General features: G+C 38.4%; 1 protein-coding gene across 1 annotated transcript in view; it reads right to left on the reverse strand.

Moving 5' to 3' along the window:
- Positions 1–733: 733 nt before the first annotated feature.
- The window catches only part of LOC131164931 (putative hydrolase C777.06c), a 39,948-nt gene continuing 19,902 nt past the window's right edge, over positions 734–20,779 (reverse strand). The window contains exons 5-12 of the mRNA XM_058122490.1: positions 10,855–10,910; positions 10,655–10,731; positions 9,333–9,452; positions 1,910–1,986; positions 1,749–1,812; positions 1,593–1,643; positions 1,474–1,522; positions 734–1,112 (exon numbers count right to left, since the gene is read on the reverse strand). Coding sequence (XP_057978473.1) covers positions 997–1,112; positions 1,474–1,522; positions 1,593–1,643; positions 1,749–1,812; positions 1,910–1,986; positions 9,333–9,452; positions 10,655–10,731; positions 10,855–10,910 — 610 coding nt within the window. The 3' untranslated portion in view covers positions 734–996. The remainder of the gene's footprint in view (positions 1,113–1,473; positions 1,523–1,592; positions 1,644–1,748; positions 1,813–1,909; positions 1,987–9,332; positions 9,453–10,654; positions 10,732–10,854; positions 10,911–20,779) is intronic.

Here is a 20,779-nt window from a genome sequence, read left to right on the forward strand (position 1 = left end):
TCTCAATCTTACGATTTTTTATTTATTAACGAATAAATCTACAAACCAAGAATACGCAAGTGATTTAATAAAATAATTTCACTTCTAAAATTTTCGAACATTATTCACACATCCTTCATCGACCTAATTTCCTTCTTCATGTAAAATGGGCTAAAGAGAGCAAATATTTTCTCACACAAGCATTTAATTTATAATTAAGTCAATCTCACTCAAATCAAGTTCGGGTCTAAGAACTTGTAATCGAGCCAAGTTCAAATTTAACAATTTCAAAATTGATTGAACTTGAATTTTTGACTAAAACTTTCAAATCGAATCGAGATAAAAAAATTCCCACCACGTAAACTCAGTTCAACTTAAATACACTCCTACATTTCACATATTGTATGTCACCTTAAGATTGAGTTTTCCAATACTGAGTTGGAAATCATTAATAGCAAGAATAGAGGTGAACATGTAACTTTCAGTACTTATAGCTATCTAGAGCCTGGGCCTACTATCATTAAGGTTCATCATTCTATTTTGGCCAACTACGAAAACACTATTGTAACCATCAAACAAGATCAAATAATTGACAAGGCTCTCACAGATGCAATATACTTTATTCAATGTTCTATTTATGTTTTCTCTGATAGTCGATCTGCATTCAGCACCCAATAAGTGCACCTCCAAAAGTAATGTTTGTTAGACATGCCCAGACAGAGCTCAGCACAAACAGAGCATGTGATACTTCAGATAGATCCGGAGGAAGGGAATATTGCATTTCCACTGGTCTTAACAAATGAGTGACTCTTCTAAGAATTACAAAGTCTGTGAATTGGCAATTCAAACTTGTATAAATGCACAAGGAGCTTCATACCAATCGTATCATCCAGAAGGGCATGAAAGAACAATTTGGCATTTGTATTTCAAATTTACAATCTAGTTGCTTTTATTGAGAAAAGAATGATCAAGTGCAAAGAGAAAAAAAAAATATATATATAGAAGAGACTATCATGGCTAGAGTGTTACTGGCACACAAAGCCCATCAAAGCTCAACTGTACATCAAGACCCTCCTGAATCAATTTCGAAAGGTCCTCATTCACTTTTTCATGGTCCATCAGATGCATCATACCTTCACAACATTGCAGAAACCCAAATTCGGGAAGAAGAAAGAAGAAAGATTCAATACTTAATAGAATTTCACTAGTCAAGGCTGTCAATGAGAATGCAAAACTTAATGATCTTGGCTGAAAGGGTTATCAGTATCATAAGAAGGTTATAAAATCTTGCAAGCTTCAAACCTCGATCCCAGATGCTAAAAATTAAAGCATCTGGGATTAACTAACAAATCAAGGGAAAGTTATGTAATCACAGATTCAAAGAGAAATGTTTTCTTAAAAAAGAAAGAGGAGAAAAACAGAGGGGCAGAGAAGGAGAGGAAAAGGGAGACACTGAAAATCAGATCCAATAAACCAAGAAAACTCGAAACATACCTGTGAAAAATGTTCTCTTTGGTTGGATTTTCCGCACTTCCTCTAAAGCCTGAAAAGAAAGTAAACTTGAAAGTCAGAACCACAAAAAATGATAATTTTTCCCTAGAAGATGAGTGTACCTTTGGAAGTCCAAAATGCGTTGAAGAAGATCGATCAGGCCTCAAAGCGTCCTGTGGAAATCATTAAACATATAAATCCAAAAGGAGAATAATATTTGTCTTGGTGATGAGTGTTAGGCAATGGAAAGAAACTAGCAGAGAGAGAGAAAGAGAAACCAGAATCAAGATTTCACAGTTCTTGAGAAGCGGATAAGTCTCTTCCGGTATTTCACTAACATCACTGCACAAGTAAATAAAAGATTAGCTCTAAAAAGAAAACCCTAGGAAAACTAAATTATGCAGAGAGTATCAGAAACCTGCTATGTCAAAAGCATTACCTGATGTAACAAACATTACCAAAACGAAAGCCAAGGGAACGATAACCACGACCATGCCACACCGGTAAAGGGGTAAACTGAAGCATGATAAAAGGTAGACCTTGATCAGGAACAAGAATGGTAGATCCAATTTATATGAAATGCCAATAAAATTTTACACCAAGCAGAAACTAATATTTTAAGTTTTATACTCTTCAATTTCTGTTTTAATGCATCAACAACAACAACAAAAGAAACAAACCAAGTCTTAAGTCCAACTAGGTGGGCTACATGAATCCTTTTCCACCAATTTATGTGATTATAGACAATTTCCTTAGAAAAATTCAGTGCTATTAAATCATTCCTATCTCATTCCATGTTATTTTAGGTCTACCCCTACCCCTTCTGTTTTAACACATACTGAATGAAAAAAATGCACTAGCTCATTTTACAGTGTATATACTTCACTCTTCAGAAAGCTGAACAATTGTTTCAACAACTGAGTTACATGGGATGAAGGTGAGACAGCATTGAAAGAATGATGTCAGCTTCTTAGGGAATTTCATAAATAAGCGCATATACATGATAGCTAAATTTAAAATTTTACCTTTTTAAGCTAGCCAAGCTAAAGGAGCCTTCACATCCAAAACAAGAAGATATCAAGGGTGGGTAGGAGTGGGGGCATGTGTGTGTGTAACAGATACAAAATAAATTTGGCCAGAGTATTTCCACCGCAAAAAAGCTGGTCAAGAGCCTAATCAATGTAGTCATGACAAGTAACAATTAACAATTGAGCCGCACATAGGAGTGCAACATTCTTGTGCAAAAGAAAGCTTCTATGATAGGAGAATTTGTCAAACACAAATGTGCTCTTCTCATGGATTAATGGGAATCATGCACAACGCACAACAATATTGGCAAACCAATTTTCCCATCATAGCAGTGCTAAATAATTTTCAGGTCTCCTGAGTATTGCAGCCCTAAAATGAGAGTTTATGAAGATCTGTACCGACATCCCTTATTAAATTTTTTGTCTGAAATTGGAATAGGAGAAATGGTCTGCATTGGCCTAATTATAATAATTTGTAAAAATATATGATGCATTTCATAAATCCCAGTTCTAACAATCCAACAATGCATCTTTCTGACTTAGCTCAAACAAATTAAACTATACCATGCAGTAGTTCCTTTTTCTTAAAAAGATAGCAAAAGAAATATATTATGAGACAAAAAGAGTTATTACAAGTTAAAAGGACCACAAAGAAGTTCTCAACAGAGCCCAAAAACCAAAAAGAATAAGAAAAGGAAAAAAAACATTATGAAAAAAGCTAATTAAGAATTGCATCATAATTAATTGAACACAGCAAGTTTGGTAGCTCCTGCTGTCCCTTTTCACATTTCTCTTCCCATCATCCAAATGAACTTCTTGACCTCCAAGATCTGACAACCATAAACCCTTCTTATCCAAAATAATTGTTGAGCCTCTACATCCTCATTAATCTCCTCTGCAGTAGAGACAGGGATAAGCAAAGACCATACCCAACCTGCTCACAAACCTGTTGCCTATTAACCATGCCATAATCCTCAGAAAAATACCCTCCGAACCAGAAGGTTGAGTCACTGACATGGGAAATATCACCATCAATGTCAAGAATCTGGAACATAACCAAATTGTTCCTTAAACTCAACCAATAGTAATCCACCATGAGCAAATTCACCATTTCCCCTTCAGTTGAGCCATTTGACAGACCGTTGAGAGATCCCTTATTGCAGTTCACCTTTGTCCGAGGAGAATAAACAATTGATCGAACTCCCAATCCCCCCTTCTCCACCTGTGCAACTTCTCTTCTAGCAAGACTCAAGGACCTACCAGCTTCCGCACCCTTATGCTGCATGCATATGTGTCACGGGCCGACTATTTTCACACCGTTGTGAAGGGACGTGTGGTGCTAGCTAAAGCACTCTTGCTTAACTAGCCAGCCTATCGTTTACCAACATTCATCCACAAAGCACTTTCATTAACATTCATTCAGATAGCAGCAGAAATAGTAATCAATTCATGAAAGTCGTGGCAACCAAGCAGTAAACATTGAAGCAAACGTAATTCATTAACAAATCCTCCGTTGACATGTTGTACTTAGCGAGGGAGGCAAGTAGGCTAAGCACGTTCACAATTGCTAGTGAGTTTTACAATGATTGATGAACACTCACCCTCCCCTAAAGAGGTTTTTATGTAATTATCATCCTGGCACTAGGAAACATCAAAGTGACCGAGGAGTCATACTGCCTTATTTGGCTTACAAAGACTCTACTAGCAGAAAATAACCCTACACTAATATTTACATGATGGAAACTCATCCTAAGCACACGAGATAAGCGGTCACAGGCAAGTATAATGCCCTGAACAAGCTTAGCTCGTGACATTCTCCCCTACTTATGCGGTCGACATCCTCGTAGACTTTTGGCGGTAGGTACACTTCAAATTTGTCCACGAACGGTTGAATATCTTCCGCAGAAATCCAGCTGATTTCTTTGTCATCAAGGCACTTCCACTCCACTAGGAACTTTTGTCGCTTCTTCCTTGAGGATATGAACTTTCTATATGCAAGGATCTCTTCAACATCATGTCTGTCAGGTTGCACTGTCTTCAACTCTGCGCTGTTTGACGGACTTCTGCTCAGGTTGTCGGTGTTGGCGTTGAATGGCTTGAGGCAGTAGACATGAAACTGCGGTCTTCTCTCCTGATCTGCCCACTTCTTCATCTGCTCAGAAGCTTTCTCCAGATAGGCTTGGGCAAACTCTGCATTCTGTCTCCCTTCATTGGTGAAGATGTACGCCTTGGGACTCTTTCGTCTGTACGGCTCGCCCACCGTGTGAGGTAACAGCGGCAGCTGGCCTGTAACAAGCTCAAAAGGGCTCTTGTTGGTTGTTGAGCGCCTTTGGGCGTTGCCACAGAAGGGAGCCACATCAAGTAGTTGCACGCCATTCTTCTGGTTGTCGTTGACACAATGGCACAAGTACTCATTTAGTAGCTCTCTGAATCTCTTCATCTGTCCGTCTGTCTATCGATGATAACTCGAAGAGATGTCAAGATGTGACCTGAATATCCTGAAAAACTCTGTTAAGAATTTGTCAGTGAACATTAAATCTTGGTCACAAATAATAACTTGGGGAACACCCCAATGTTTCACAACAGTCACAAGGAACAATTGTGTCATCTCCTTTGCCGAACAGTACTTTGGTGAGGTCATGAAAGTACTATACTTCTTCCGCTCCCCCTTATCTTGTTGGCAAGTGAGACAAGTTTTGGTATAATCAACCACATCATCCCGCGTGTGCGGCCAATAATACCTCCCCAGTAGTCCTGTCATTGGAGTCATTCTCTGCGAATACCCCTCAACGAACTTCCTGCAGTATCTAGTAAGGCCAAGAAAGGAACACAACTCCTTCACTGTCGTGGGGATTTTCCGTTCTTGAATCATCCTTGCCTTCTCCATACCCCTCTGGATACAACCTTGTTCAACGACTTGACTAAGGAATTTGTTGCTCCGCCGAGTGAAAGAGAAATTCTCCTTCTTCACATCCAGACTGTTTTCCCTCAGCCTGTTGAACACCTTCCGTAGATGCTCTTCATGTTTCCTCTGAAACAACACCGATGCTCCCAACGGTGGTTTGGAAGGGCGAACACATCCCGCTTCCAATTTATCAAGTTGCTTCCCCAACTCTACTATCTCTCAAGGCGCAATCCGACATGGCCCTTTAGCAGGTGGTTTCACTCCTGATAACAACTCGATCTTATGCTCCACAGTCCGTCGTGAAGGCAAATTGTGAGGCAGCTTATCCGGCAACACCTCCTTATACTCATCCAACACCGCTTGGATGGTCGTAGGCTCCAGCTCTTGGCCTACATCTTTGTCTACCACCATCGTGGCTAGACGTGTCTGCTCACCCTGACCCAATCCTTCATTGAGTTGTATGGCTGAAAGGGACTTCCCGTCGTCTCCTTTCGTTGCAACGACTTGCACCATGCATGAGTGATCTCCCATCAGACATAGGGAACCAGCCGAAGGCATCAACACTGCCCTCGTCCCCATTAGGAACTCCATTCCTAGAATGATTGGATAGTCATCCAATGGCACCGCTGTGAAATTCGCATGACCTTCCCACTGTCCAAGCTTTATAGCCACTTGCTTGGCTACTCCCAGAGTAGGCTGGGCTACAGAGTTAACTGCTTTCATGGGTCCTGTATCCTTCTCTAAGGATAAGTTGAGTCTCCCTGCTTCCAACTGCGAAACAAAATTATGAGTAGCTCCCGTATCCACCATAGCGCGAGTACTCTTACCATTTATCCTCAAGTCCACAAACATTAACCCTCTTGCTCGTGTAACTTTCAATGTTTTTGCCTACTTTTCCAATGCGTTCACCAACCGCACTGAACCCACCCTCGGGGCATCATCCTCTACCCCATCATCTTCCACTGCCTGCTCTGCAATGGAAGCCTGTAAAGCATTAAGTGATGCTTTGTGAGGGCACTCAAAAACTCTATGAGGACCTCGACACAAGAAACACTCAAGTTTACCCTTTCCCTTGGGTGTGTTGATCCCTTGAGACGACGAAGCTTCCGTTGAGGTAGATGATTTAGAGTCAGCTCCCCCACTCTTGGGTTTGCCATTCTTGAAAGACTTTCCACCGTTTCCCTCTCCGCCAAACCGTTTGGACGAAGTGGTATCATCACCAGTGTAGTCAGTCAAACGTTCTACAGCCACTTGTGCAGTTGACAAGTCTTGAACCCTTTGTCTATGAAGTTCAGTTCTTGCCCACGGTTTCATCCCCTTTAGAAAATAGAACAACTTGTCCTTCTCCGACATATCTCGGATATCCAACATTAAAGCAGAAAATTGTTTCACGTATTCGCTGATTGACCTCGTATGCTCGAGATCTCTCAATTTTCTCCTTGCATTATACTCAATATTCTCAAGAAAGAATTGGGCCTTGAGCTCTCTCCTCAAGTCTGCCCAACTATCAATTACACAGTTTCCATTTTCAATTTCTCTGTACTTGGTACGCCACCACAGTTTGGCATCACCAACCAAGTACATGGTCGCAGTATCCACCTTTGCCTGTTCTGAGGCCATCCTCACAACGTGAAAGTACTGCTCCACATCAAACAAGAAGTTCTCTAACTCCTTGGCATCTCGGGCACCCCTATATGTCCTAGGTTCAGGCACCTTGGTCTTGCTAACTCCCAAAGTGTTGGAGTTCCCCATAGCAAGAACCATCACATTCATCTTTGCATCCAAATCTGCCATCCGGGTCTGCAAAGCTTCCACTATGTGGCGAAAGTCCTCTGACAAGTCGCCTAGCAAACTTGTTTGATGTTTTTGTGATCCCATCACCTCATCAACAAGTTCTCTCATCTCGGCCACCTCCGCGGCCATAGTGTTGGTTGTTGTCTCAACCTGTGCTTCCAGCACGCTGATCCTCTCAGCAGTGTTTGGTGCCATGGTCACTTCCCAAAGCTTCCCAAATCCAACAACGAAGGCAATCGAATTCATGTAGCAACTAAACCTTGGGCTCTCACTAGGTGTCACCGACTTGGCTATGATACCAAATGTCACGGGCCGACTCTTTTCACACCGTTGTGAAGGGCCATGCGGCGCTAGCTAAAGCACTCTTGCTTAACTAGCCTGCCTATCGTTTACCAACATTCATCCACAAAGCACTTTCATTAACATTCATTCAAATAGCAGCGGAAATAGTAATCAATTCATGAAAACCGTGACAACCAAGCAATAAACATTGAAGCAAACGTAATTCATTAACAAATCCTCCGTTGACATGTTGTACTTAGCGAGGGAGGCAAGTAGGCTAAGCACGCTGACAATTGCTAGTGAGTTTTACAATGAGTGATGAACACTCACCCTCCCCTAAAGAGGTTTTTATGTAATTATCATCCTGGCACTAGGAAACATCAAAGTGACCGAGGAGTCATACTGCCTTATTTGGTTTACAAAGACTCTACTAGCAGAAAATAACCCTACACTAGTATTTACATGATGGAAACCCATTCTAAGCGCACGAGATAAGCGGTCACAGGCAAGCATAATGCCCTGAACAAGCTTAGCTCGTGACAATATGCCCCCTACTGCTCCCCTCCGTTGCGCAATGAATCAGGGCCAAATTAGAGTAGCATGAAGCCCATTCGGCTTCTGGAAGAGTTCTTAAATTTGAATCCCTAAATTTGGGCTCAGAAACAAGTTTTGATGAATGGGGCTTACAATTGATCTGCAGACAAATCAAACCCATAACCTGTATTATTTAGAGTATGGCCCAATAGCAAAACAATATTAATAATTCTAGATCCAGCCTGCTCCAAGCCATACCAATCTTGTGCTCTTTTATCATCTTCATCTCACAAACACTAGCTGCCTCAAAACTCACAGAACCCTCAGTGACCACCCTTCCACCACGGACCCTCCACATTTTTCATACTGCAGCTCATCATTTGAAATACTAGCTCTGTCCTTCCCGATATCAACTCCTTCAAACTCCGGTGAGCAAGACAAACACAAGACCAACCACAATTGAAGATTTAGTATCAGAACAGACTAATGACTTTAACACATCCAAGTATCTTTGCCTACTCACCCCATTCAAACCTCAAGGAATAAAAATAGAATATCCCTTGCAAAACGATCATAACCCCAATTCCAAGTACTTGACATTCTGATTTGCCTTCATCACAACCCAAAATAGAACCTTGCATAACTTTCTGTAATAAACAAAATGGTTCAAAATTGAGGAGATCGATGACAATCAGTCACATACCCATCTTGCTGAAATTGTAAATCTGATCCATTGATTCATGAACTGAGATTTCTCCTCCAAAAGAATAAGACCCCCTTGCCCAACATTTCTCAAATGCAGATTGAGAGATTTACTTTCAATCTACAAATCCAGAGGAGGTTCTCCTCCATATCTGAGTATTTTAAACCCGTCAAGGAGGAAAGAGGTAACTGAAGGGAAGGACAAGGAAGATAACTAGAGTAGAGAGCATCCTAGAGGGATCAAAGTATCCATCAGTCATTTTATTCAATAGGTCATTACTGTGTCAAGCCTACACTAAACATGTTTTTTACACACCAATTTCTGTGCTCTGTAATTCCTATTTATCCATCCCCAGTTCAATGATTCTGACAGTAATACACAAAAGTATATGATTCACAAACTTACGTAGTTTCCCCATTTCATTTGATTAAAAATTTTCATTGCTAGATAAACATGCAGCTAACTCAGAAAGAAAAATAATGCAATTCAGTCTACTAGCACACAAGTTAGTCTAGAAATTTCAAATTTCTATGTAACTCATTGCCCATGGATTTGGTGGTGAAAAGACAATTCCACTTGAAAAACAGGAGCAAATTATGAATTTATGAGTTCTGACCTTGAGACCACTAACAACAAATGGCTTCTCATGTATGATATTAAATTGCAATTCCGAGACTGCAGCACCAGGTATGATCACACTTGTATCCACTAAATAATAATGAGTCTTCTGCATCACCTGAAAGTATTTTAATGGTTGTCACATAGACATCTCTAAGAACAGAAAGATAAGGTCAATGTCTCACACTCTAACAATTTTTCCAAAACAAAGACTTTTTTTTTACAAAAAAAAAAAAGGGAGTCCATGATTTGCCTTGACACAGCAACGATTAACACTATCAATGCATGACCTGGCAAATGAAATATGGTGTTTCTTAGGCTAATTTAAACTATCAATTCATCCTGCATTCTAATCCACCCAATCACAAACAGCAGCAAAAATTTTGCTCAATAAGATAGCGGTGGGTGGAGTTACCCTCCAAATTTATTTGTGATCGCGTAGCTTCATCCGATCACAATAGTATAAGCTTAGAGTAATCTTTTTAATACACATTCATACTTTTTTTGGGCAGGCATTTGTCTAGCAGGGATACAAGCAAAAGGAAATTTTAATATAGAGTTGGTACCTTGTATTGTAGGATCCTACATCTACAATATAACAAATGAGTTACAATAATATTGATGCTTCCATAAGGCAATTTATCCCATCACTGGTACGACAAATCCACAGGAATTTAAAAGCCATCCCAATCATTTCCAGTTCAAACAAACATAATGAGGAACTAATGTTCAAAGGTATATAGAAATTAGAATTTCATGTTTTCTTGTGATTTCTAGTTGTTTTTGTTCTAATTTTTGAAAAAGGTTTCACAATCTTGCGGACCTTAACGTATTTTGGTAATGTCATGTGGCAAAGTGTGATTGTCAACATTATTCACTTTTTCACACTGATGCAAAAAACCACGAATACAAATTGTTGCATATATTACAAAATTCATGAAAGTATACACAAATTAAGAGCATACAATACTTTTTTTGCTCCATTTGCATATTTCTAGCTTCCTTCTATATTTCAATTCCGTCAAAACCAATCATCATTCCCATGTTAGCTCCTTCAGCAAGCCTACATAGGAAAGAGTGCAATCTATTGGTTGCAATCTATTGGTTGAGGCTTCCATTGCAAGAGATATTAACCTTCATTTGGCAGCAAATATGTGTAAAATTCCATAGATTTCAATTTTCATGAATTCCCAACGAAAACACATCCTGGAGTTTCCTTCATGCCTTTTTGTTTCATAAATAGAAAATTACACCAATATTTTGATGATGCAACATGCAATATCAAATTTTCTGCAAGAAAGCAGGAATTGGAGTTTCGACCTCAAAATCACGCTTTGCCACATAGATTGGAATATAGGACTGCACATTGTTTGTCCAATCACGGAGATCATCAAGACCTAAACAAAACAAAAAAAAATAAACCTCAGTGCTGGATCAAGTGAGTGTCACCGGGAAGAAATGATGCTATATCATGCATTTTTGGTTATTCAATAACATTACAAAGTGTTCATGTTAGAGACCTCCAATTGCATCAGCATGAGAATGAGTAATAACAACCGCATCAAGTGTTCTTATCCTGACAGAAATGCAACTAGTCACAACAAGGCAAATACATGACAACATAAATAATATAAAGAATGTATAACAGCACAAAAAATTTTACAAATTTTTTGCTGCATTTGAATATTTGACCTTTGAGAGACAAGCACACACAAAATATCATTTCTAATTGAACATATCAAAGTTTTAAGGTATAAAAAAATATTTATAAAAAACCTTCATTGTGAAAGGAAGATGATAAATGCGACCTGATGCATTAAATGTCAAGTCAAAGAGCGAGAGGGCGGTTTGTAAAACCATAGGACTCCTAAGATCAGTTTCATGTAAGGATGCATGCATTCTTTAATAAGTATAATACTGCACAGTGTTGGGCTTTTTTTTTTGTGGAGCCTAGTTGCGTTCGATCTGGATGATAACTTGACTTTTCTTTAATGAGAGATTTCTATCCTAAGGCTTAGTCCATGGAGCGAAGGATTGGGCCGTGGCCCAAGCCGTATTTGTGGGCCTCCCCCCGAGAAAATTTTTTGGGCCCGTTTTGTAGCCCATTCAGAACCCTGTGCGCAGCGCAGCATATAAAACGATTGTTTTTGGGTGATTAGGTCATGCGGTCACACTTCGCAAGAAAGCGAGAGAGAGAGAGAGAGAGAGAGAGTATTGTGCCGCCGCACTCTCTGTATTTTCTTCTTGATAATAGTAAAATGCCTGCAGCTCCGTAGACGTAAGCAAAATTGCCGAACCACGTAAATACTGTCTTGTGCATGTAATTGATTTTTCTTTGGCGTGTATTCTTTCTCTATTTTGTTTCTCACAGGTTTCGGGAATTTGTTGTTAATTCCCAACACACAAAAACAGATAAAACATCTCAAATGATCAGTAACTTAAATGTAAATTCTAGCACATGAGTGCACCATAATTGTACCACAAATTAGCACAAAAGGAACAAAATAATGTACCCCACTTTCAAAAAATTATTGAAAATTCATCAAGACATGAAATATTGGAGTTACCATATGGAAGAACTAAAATAAATTAAAAGCCCAAATGCCAAAACTTTTACTCAACATATCACAAAATGTGTTGAACTCCTTGAAGTCTAGAAAAATATCTCTCATGCCCTATCAAGCTTTGTAAGTATCTAAGCTAAGTAGCGCAGAAAATTAAATAAATTCCAAGCAGCCTGCTTGTTTAAATATTCATTCCATTCAAGAACAAGGACTACATGGAACAACAGGAAAATAAATGTTATCCAAAATTAAAGAAAAAAACCTCAGGTCTTTTGTTATAGGGGAAAAATACTAATCTCTTTTTTGTTGTTGTTGCCTGCTGGGGTCATGTGGATTGCGGGTCATGAGAAAAGAAGGATGAGAAATTCTCAAAAATCAAAAAAGAAACAAAAGAAGCTAATATAAGAAGAAACCCAGGGGCCAGGACTAAGCCAAAAGAACTAGCCATTGCATTGAATATCAGAAAAAGCCGCATTTCCATCAAACCCAGTGGTGAACATCCACATGGCTGCACAAAACACAATCCCATCCCAAACAAAAATCTACATATGAGCCACGATCTTAAGAAAGCCACGCATTTCTCTCGAACAGAATAACTCAAATAACAACAAAAATTGCACATTAGACATTACTGCAAAATTTTTACATTCTTACGTCTTCCAAAACCTCTAAAACCAATCAACAAGAAAACCTCCAATGAGTAAGGAGAAATGACAGTCAACGATCTCCCCACAAACCAAACAGATTGTTCCACAGCAGCAGAAATGAGCACTATCCTCATTGCTACCATAATACATCACACACACATCTTGAGAGTGTGCCATAAAACAATGTACAAGAAAAAACACCTGAATTATTCAAACACAAAACCTAACATCCTCATGAGGTATCAACAACCCAGGAGGGAAGAAAGTTCCTTTATTTCCCTATCAATAAGTTTCCAATGAAACTGAAATTCCAAGAAGCCTCAGAGCTTTCCGTAACAAGAAAAGAAGAAATAGGTGTCTCAGGATCAAAGAGGATGAGAAGTGGAAGGAAAATAAACAGAAAAGCAGACATCCCCAAGCTATGCCCAAGCTAAATATCCTTCAAAACCAAACCCTAATCCATCTCCCACTTCAAACTTGATACAAGGAAAGAAGAAAGAAGTCAACTGCAGGGATGAATTTCCATTGGCTTACATGTGAAACTCTAGCTTCAATATTAGCAACCCAGCCATTCTACTCCTGCAAACCAAAATTACTTTTAATAAACCTATTTTTAAAATCCTACTCCAATCCTCAGAATTTTTCTGGTGATATGGCACCATACAACTCCTAGACGGTGAAAACTGCAGCTCAATTTTTGTCAGTGCTCACTTAGTTTGGACAGCTCAATAGGTGGTTCCTGTTCAGCACATGGTGAGTGGCAATAGCCTATGGTTATATTAAGGGGAAAACCTAGAAAAATAGGATTTTACTCCAAGTTTAGTATGAAAAAAGCCAAAGAAAAAATCATGAAGGTTAAGAAGCCACATGCAGTTTCACAAACAAAATAAAACCTAGGGCAAATTACATAGACAAGTAGAGATGCATGTTGTAATTCTGTAAACCTCCCTTGAGTTTGAAAAATTACACAAACCTCCCTAGAATTCAACTACAGCGTCACTTATTGTCCCTTTATTAGTTGGCCATCAAAATTTTCTTTGTAAATATATTACTAAAAGGACCCAAACAGGGAGAAGTTATCCAAGTATGCAAACTGAAAGACAATCACTACAATATCTACACAAGAAACTGTCAAAATCTACAAAAAAAAAATTTGACATACCTAGAACATTAAATTTAAAAAATAAATTACTAAGAGCAGAACAAAACTTTCCATTGAGCTTTTCTAGTGAATTTTCCACTCCTTCAAAAGCATTGGAATTCCTCTCTCCAGATGTACATATCATTTGAAATTAAAATTCATAACTGCGTAATGAATTCTATAATTCAAATGTACATAATTTTGTAATATGTTAATAGTTTGGTCTGAATATGCAAGTGCTTACATAATTATATGTACATAATTGCTTTATTTTACTTATAAGTGTACGTAATTATGTAATTATGAGCATACACAATCTGTTGGATTTGTTTATGCGAACCAATTAATATGCATGCATGCATGTACATAATTACATAATTGGTTGATTAAAATATATCCATGATTTATAGTTACCTACGTAATCATTATTATTGGTTACAACTACCTCTTAAAATTAAACTAAATAATTGATTATGAAACCAATATTATAATTCGGAAATCTATATACATAATTTTATAATTGTGGATAAAAACAACAACAAGCCTTTAGTCCCACTAGGTGGATACGTCGATTTAAATATATATATATGTAAGTATTATGCAATTATGAGTGTATATAATTGGTCAAGTTCGGTTATGCAACCCAATTAATATACATGCATGCATGTACGTAATTATGTAACTCATTGATTAAGATACGTTATTGACATGTAATTATAGTATTAGCTATAATTACAATTTAAAATTAAACTATATAATTTATTATGTAATTAATACTATAACTCATAAATATTTACATAATTTTGTAATTATTAACACATCGTTTCAAATATGTACGTAATTATGCAATTATGAGAATACTTAATTAATTCGATTCTATTGTGCAAACCAATTAAATATGAAGGCATGCATGTACGTAATTTATGTAATTACGTACATAATTATCAATCGAGTAATAGATTGAATAACCTTCAAAGATAGCGGTAAATTGTGACAATAATAATGTTCGAAGATAGTTATAAATTTCAGTCGGTATTTAGTAATTGATTTCGTATGCTTTAAAATTAAATAGGTAAACTGGTTATGTCTAAATGGGTATAGGTCATAAATGGGTCAAATATTTTATATAAATCGGTCAATGGGTTATAAATGACCCTACCCATTTTAACCCTACGCATCTTGACCCATATCCACCCATTTAACATGTCTATTTCAAAGTCATCTTCCTTTCTCAGAAGAAATTTACAAGCTGTTTTCAAGTAAATAATTTTCCTCCGTCACTTTATCAAAGCTAAGAAAGAAGTATCACCAACAAAGCAATGGTAAACAGAAAAGATTTGGAATCTTCTTGCGAGCAAGATGATGTAGAGGGCTCCTTGGATGGGGCATGCTGAATTATCTACAAATGTAGTGACTTCCCTTGTGTCCCTATGCTTCATCCTTAGGGAGGAAATGCCAACACCACGCCAATGTTTAGAAAACAAATGGGGTCTCAACTGCCCCAATTTGTTTTGGCAGCGCACCACTTAAGAATTTGATTACAAACAAGGGGCACCTAGAGGAAATCCGTAGAATTTAAAAGGTTGTAAAAGTACGTTTAATGTTAGTTAAAAGGGCATGGAAGTATGTTTACTGTTCCAAGCTAGAAAGGGTTACTAATGATGCGTTGGGAGGATGCCATGAGTAGTGTCAGTGCAGGGTCAATCCAAGGGGGAGCTTCCTCCAATTTCACTTCCTTGACCAATGAATGTCAACTACACCAGGTGGCACAAGCTGAACACTTCACACCTTGTGAAGGGCCATGTAGCACTAGATAAAACATTCTTACTTAACTAGTTAACCAAAAGTATACCATAGTTTACCACAAAAACACATTCACTTGGCGGCTCAATCACAACTATGGAATGCAAAGTGGAACAATAATTACTCATGTAAGCAAATGAGAATCACGCGATAAATTGTAAAGCAACTAAATTCATTACTAAGACTTTTGTAGGCAACGTGTGCTTAGCAAGGGAGGCAAGTAGGCTAAACACATTTACAAATGCTAATGAATTTTACAATGATTGATGAACACTCACCCACCCCTCAAGAGCTTTCTATGTTATTCTAGCTTTGACACTAGGAAACATCAAAATGACCATGAAGTCATACTCCCATTTTACACTAAGGCATTACCGCACTTGGTGAATAAAACCTATATTACTATTTACATTATGGTTACCCATCCCATGTACGCAAGACAAGCGGTCACAGACAAGCATAATGCTCTGAACCAACTCAACTTGTGACACTAGGCTTTTAGAGGTGCAAAAATATATACAATAGATAATTTTCCTATGATTTACAATACCTAGCATATGTAGTTGTTGATGAAGAATGCAAAGCTTCAAAAGAGAAGAAAAAGCTCAAAGGATAGAGAGATGGTAGAACAAGATGAAAAGAGACTAAGACAAACAACAGGAAAGAAAATGGGCAAGCGTGAAGTTTGTGTGAACTAAGGAGAAGTTAAGCCTCAAAACTAAGCAAACAAAGCAGGTCTTACAAAGGGGAAATCAAAAGTTGCAAAAGGATATCCAATGGGCTACACACTAGAGAAAAATATATCATTATTGAAGAGCTTCAGAATGATAGACCTCAACGAAAATTTTAGGCGGCTATCCAGCATATGCAAGGTTGGCAGCCAGAAAACAGCCAGCAATAAGAAAAGTTTAGTGGAGTTCTCAATGACGCAATTGGGCTCCCATGAGGACTCTACAAATGTTTGAATGGGTGGTAGATTCTAAATGTTATCCACAAAAGCCCAAGGAGCTCATCAGCGAAGTATGTAAAGAACTTGAATCATTCAGCCAATTGTCTTCATTGTGATGCAATTTGAGAATTTATAATTCAATATGTTGTAATCGTAAAAAATATGCTTATGTTTAGGAATGATGTGGTTGTGACTTGGAATAACTTAATAAATTCTCATCAATGAAATACGGATGTTTGAATCTTAGAATCCGAGCAAAATTGTTCAAGCATTCTTGTGTTACCCCTGCATCATAAGCACTTTATTCAAGTTCAAAAATGCATTTTCTCATGCATACATCGTGTCTCAAACAATTCCACAATAAAGCATTCCAAACCTTCCACCTCCAAAGATACTACACAGGCTGCTAGAGACATGAGACATGAGTAACTAATCCCATCTTTGAATAAAGTAAAAGCAGTACAGGCTGATACACATTTTAAAAATGAGGATCTTTTGTTTCCACTAGGTTTCACAAATGCACACCCAGCAGCAAATGAGATGTAATGGTTTGAAAAACCGGCCTCTGGCACTAGTGGGCGGTCACAGTTTACAGGCAAACAAGGTATGCTAATATCCCATACCTCCCAATTCTAGTCCCAAATTCCAACAACGATAAGGTGCTAGCTAAGACAAAGAAGGAAAGTCAAGAACCAAACGAAAAGGTAAAATATAAGATGCTGAAGGAAAGCCTTAGGGCCATTGAAAAAATAAACCATTATGGACCAGTGGATGCTTTCAATCTTTGGTTCTAACTATTGTCATCCAACCCAGGTTTAAGGTCTCAAATTTTGAGAAATTTGAAGGGTTAAAGGGTCTAGTCACTCACCTAACAACGTATTGCTAAAAAATGTTGGCTTACCAGCATGACGATAAGGTGCTACTTCAATGCCTTCAACCCGCATAAAGATGGTACCTATAGATGGAGAAAGCAAGAATTAAGACTTGGAAGGTTTTGGTGCACACATATATAGCTCAATACAAACACCTAGTTGAGATGGTGCAAAACTAACTCAGCTTGCAGAATTTGGAGAAAAGATCTTTAAGGAGTATGCTTAAAGATGAATGGCATTGCCAACTCAGGTACAAATGCCACTTATGCATCAGGAAGTTGTGGTCGTGTTTGTTAATACTCTCCGTACTATGGCCATTATGTTGGTTGTACTTCACATAACATTTTGCTGATGTGTACTGCATATAGAATGCAACAAGCGGGAGCTTTTGAAAAGTGAATTTTGGAATAACTTTTAGCGACAACTCGTTGCCAATCAATGCTTGAGCTACAGTGCCATCCTTGCACCTTACGGAGATGTGTAGTGCTTTTGTATAACCTCTTTCTTTCACCAGTATTTCCTTATTGATGAACACCACATAATTGTTTCTACATATGGTCCCACAATGTGATTGAACTGCTCAACTCTAATGTTCAGTAGCACATGGGCTTGATTCAAAATCTTCATTGGTCTTTCCCTCTATGGCTAACTGTTAAGTAAAGGGTAGGATCAAGATTCTTGATGGAACCAATTAAACTACTCACCCACGCTAAACTCACTTTGCCTAATAATCTTCAAAATTTGTAAGCAACCCTCCTAGTTCTTTGATCTATAAACTGTTTCCACCTCAACCACCTCCTGAGTTTCTGTTTCCTTCTCTTTTAGTGTACTTTTACTTAGTGAAACATTTTATAACTCATTCCAATAGCTTAGCTGTATAGCATTGCGCCATCATCTGCTGCAGGTCATTCCTCCCAACTTGGCTACATCATTGACTAATTCACTGCTTACATCATCATTACTACTTTTGAGTGCTTTACATTCATATTTGAACTACACTACATTAAGTAAAAGTTGCCACAGCTGAATATTTTTAGATTCCGTGAAGTTGCTTTGCGAGCCTTGATAATGATTGGTTTGAATGTGCATTGAGGGTGAGAATTCCTCTAAATGCCATCTTTCCCCAAGGTGCAGACTTTGGAGTCTTCCAGTGATACCCAATTTCAACCAAATGCGGGTCTATTAATCAACGTGAGGTTTTTCTGAGAACATGGAAATTTTGTAATGAAAAATGCTAATCTTCTATTTTGACAACCATAATTTTCTTCAAAGCTGCATAGATCCTTCTCTAACACGCCCCCTTCTACGTACAACTTCTCCCAGACTATTTAGTGGCATCAAGACATGCTCAACCACCACCTTTTGAATCAGTTCCTTCTTCAACTGCATTTATCTATGGCTCTCCCATGATTGGGCAAGGGATCACCATGTACATTGGGATCCTTTCTGTTGTCAAAGTCCAAGCACTTCGCATCCTTGAGCACTTGCACTGTGTTCTCTTAAATGCTATGCACTTGTCAATCGAGTGCATAGGTGCCCACACATGGTATTCACAACAAGCAATTAAACCATACCACTTGGGGTATGGCGGCTAAAGTGGGGTAGTTTGGGTTCAAACAATTAAGTGACTGTTTAAGTTTGGCATAGTTCATTGGGATCAGCTCTCACACACTCTTTTTTGTCATCTTTTCCCTCTCAATTCAATGGACTCACAGGCTGGGTTTGATAAGCTTATGCTGAATTGGTAGAAACAATTGGCTGAAATGGAGACTAGATAGCACGGATGACTAGAGTGGTAGAATATTGCCCACTATGGGCCTTATTTGCCTTCCAAGCGCCATTTTTTTCTGAATATGCATTCAAAACTAAGATACTTATGATGCAAGATAATGCAAGAATGCTTAAACCATGACTTTGCCCAAATTCTAAAATTCTAACATCCATATTTCATCAATGATAATTTAACAAGTCAAACCAAACAAGCTGTTCTGAATTACAACCACACCATAAATATAGCTTTCAAACTGCATTACAACAAAGAGAACGGCTGAATGATTCAAAATCTTGATGGACTTCACTGATGAGCTCCTTGACTTTCTGGGGATAATTCACTGAATGTGTGTCACCCATTCAAACATTTGTAAAAGCCTTCCTGTTGCAAACTTGCATAACGAGAACTCGGCCAGGGTTTTCATATTGTGTGTATGTTACCAACCCTGCATATGCTGCATAGCCACCTGAATTTTTCCATTATGGTCATCATACTACTCTCCCAGCTATGTGCTTCTTTTGAAGCTATTCAATGGCAGTGGTCCTATCTTCAGCATCTATATATTGTCCTCATCCAAGTTGTAGCCCATTAAACATCTTTCTTTGCAATTTCATTTTCCCATTGTAGTGCCTGCATTTCTTGCTCAACTTGGAGGCAAAACTTATCCTTATTTTGCATAGACTTCTGACTAGCCCAAGCCATAACCTTCTCCCAACTACTCATTTGTCCGACTCTCTTCTTCGTTTGTTCTGACATATTTTCTGTCTTATCAGTTCTTCTGCCAACCCAAGTCTCTCCTACTATAGCTCAGCATTCTGCATCCCCATTTGTTGGGGCATCTCAATCAGCCAAAGTAGTCTTTACCTCTAAAGGACATGTAAAGTCAACATCCATTGGTCAATAGGGTGAGATTAGACCTGAAAATTGACCCTGCAATGCCACTCATGGTATCCTTCCGTCACATCATTAGTAAACACTTCCAATTTAGCAGAATACGGATACTTCGACACCCTTATAAATTTTGTGAGTCTCTGGTGGGCACCCTCCCAATAATCAAATCCAATGCCTGCTAAACTGTGTGTCATCAAACCAAACCAGACCCATCTATCTTTTAACATAAGTGCCAAGTAGGCTACTCCTCCCAATGGCTAAGCAAGGAACCCAAGGGAAGTCCCTACATCTGTAGAATAATTTAGCATGCCCCATCCAAGGAGCCCTCCATATTATCTCATTGACAAAAAGATTTTGAAACTCTTCCATCCACCATTGCCTTCTCGGTGGTACATCTTTCTTTTCTTTGACGAAGTCTAACAAAGGACACTTGTTTACTTGAAAACAAATGCAATTCTTTTTAGGGAAAAGAGGATGACTTCAGAGCCACACATAAAGAAGAGGAAGACAATATTGCAATTTTCCCTTCACCTACTCTTTTGTGGTAATTAAGATATTGGAATGCCTCTGCAAGTTTTTCAAGCACAGGGCTGACATGGTGATGCAAATGGAATAAATTGATAATGCTTTCATCAATCAACCCTAAATCTTCGGGGAATATCACCAAGGAGTATCTTGCGAGGGTCAAATAAGATTGATGACTAGCTCTTCCTTAGCTATGTCAAAATCGAATTTTGTCTACGGGTGCCAACCGATGGATTTGCATGGTGGCTCCCAAATGAGAAAACCTAAGGAAAAAGAAAGACA

This window comes from Malania oleifera, chromosome 9 (assembly GCF_029873635.1).
Source record: "Malania oleifera isolate guangnan ecotype guangnan chromosome 9, ASM2987363v1, whole genome shotgun sequence".
NCBI classification, from domain to species: domain Eukaryota; kingdom Viridiplantae; phylum Streptophyta; class Magnoliopsida; order Santalales; family Ximeniaceae; genus Malania; species Malania oleifera.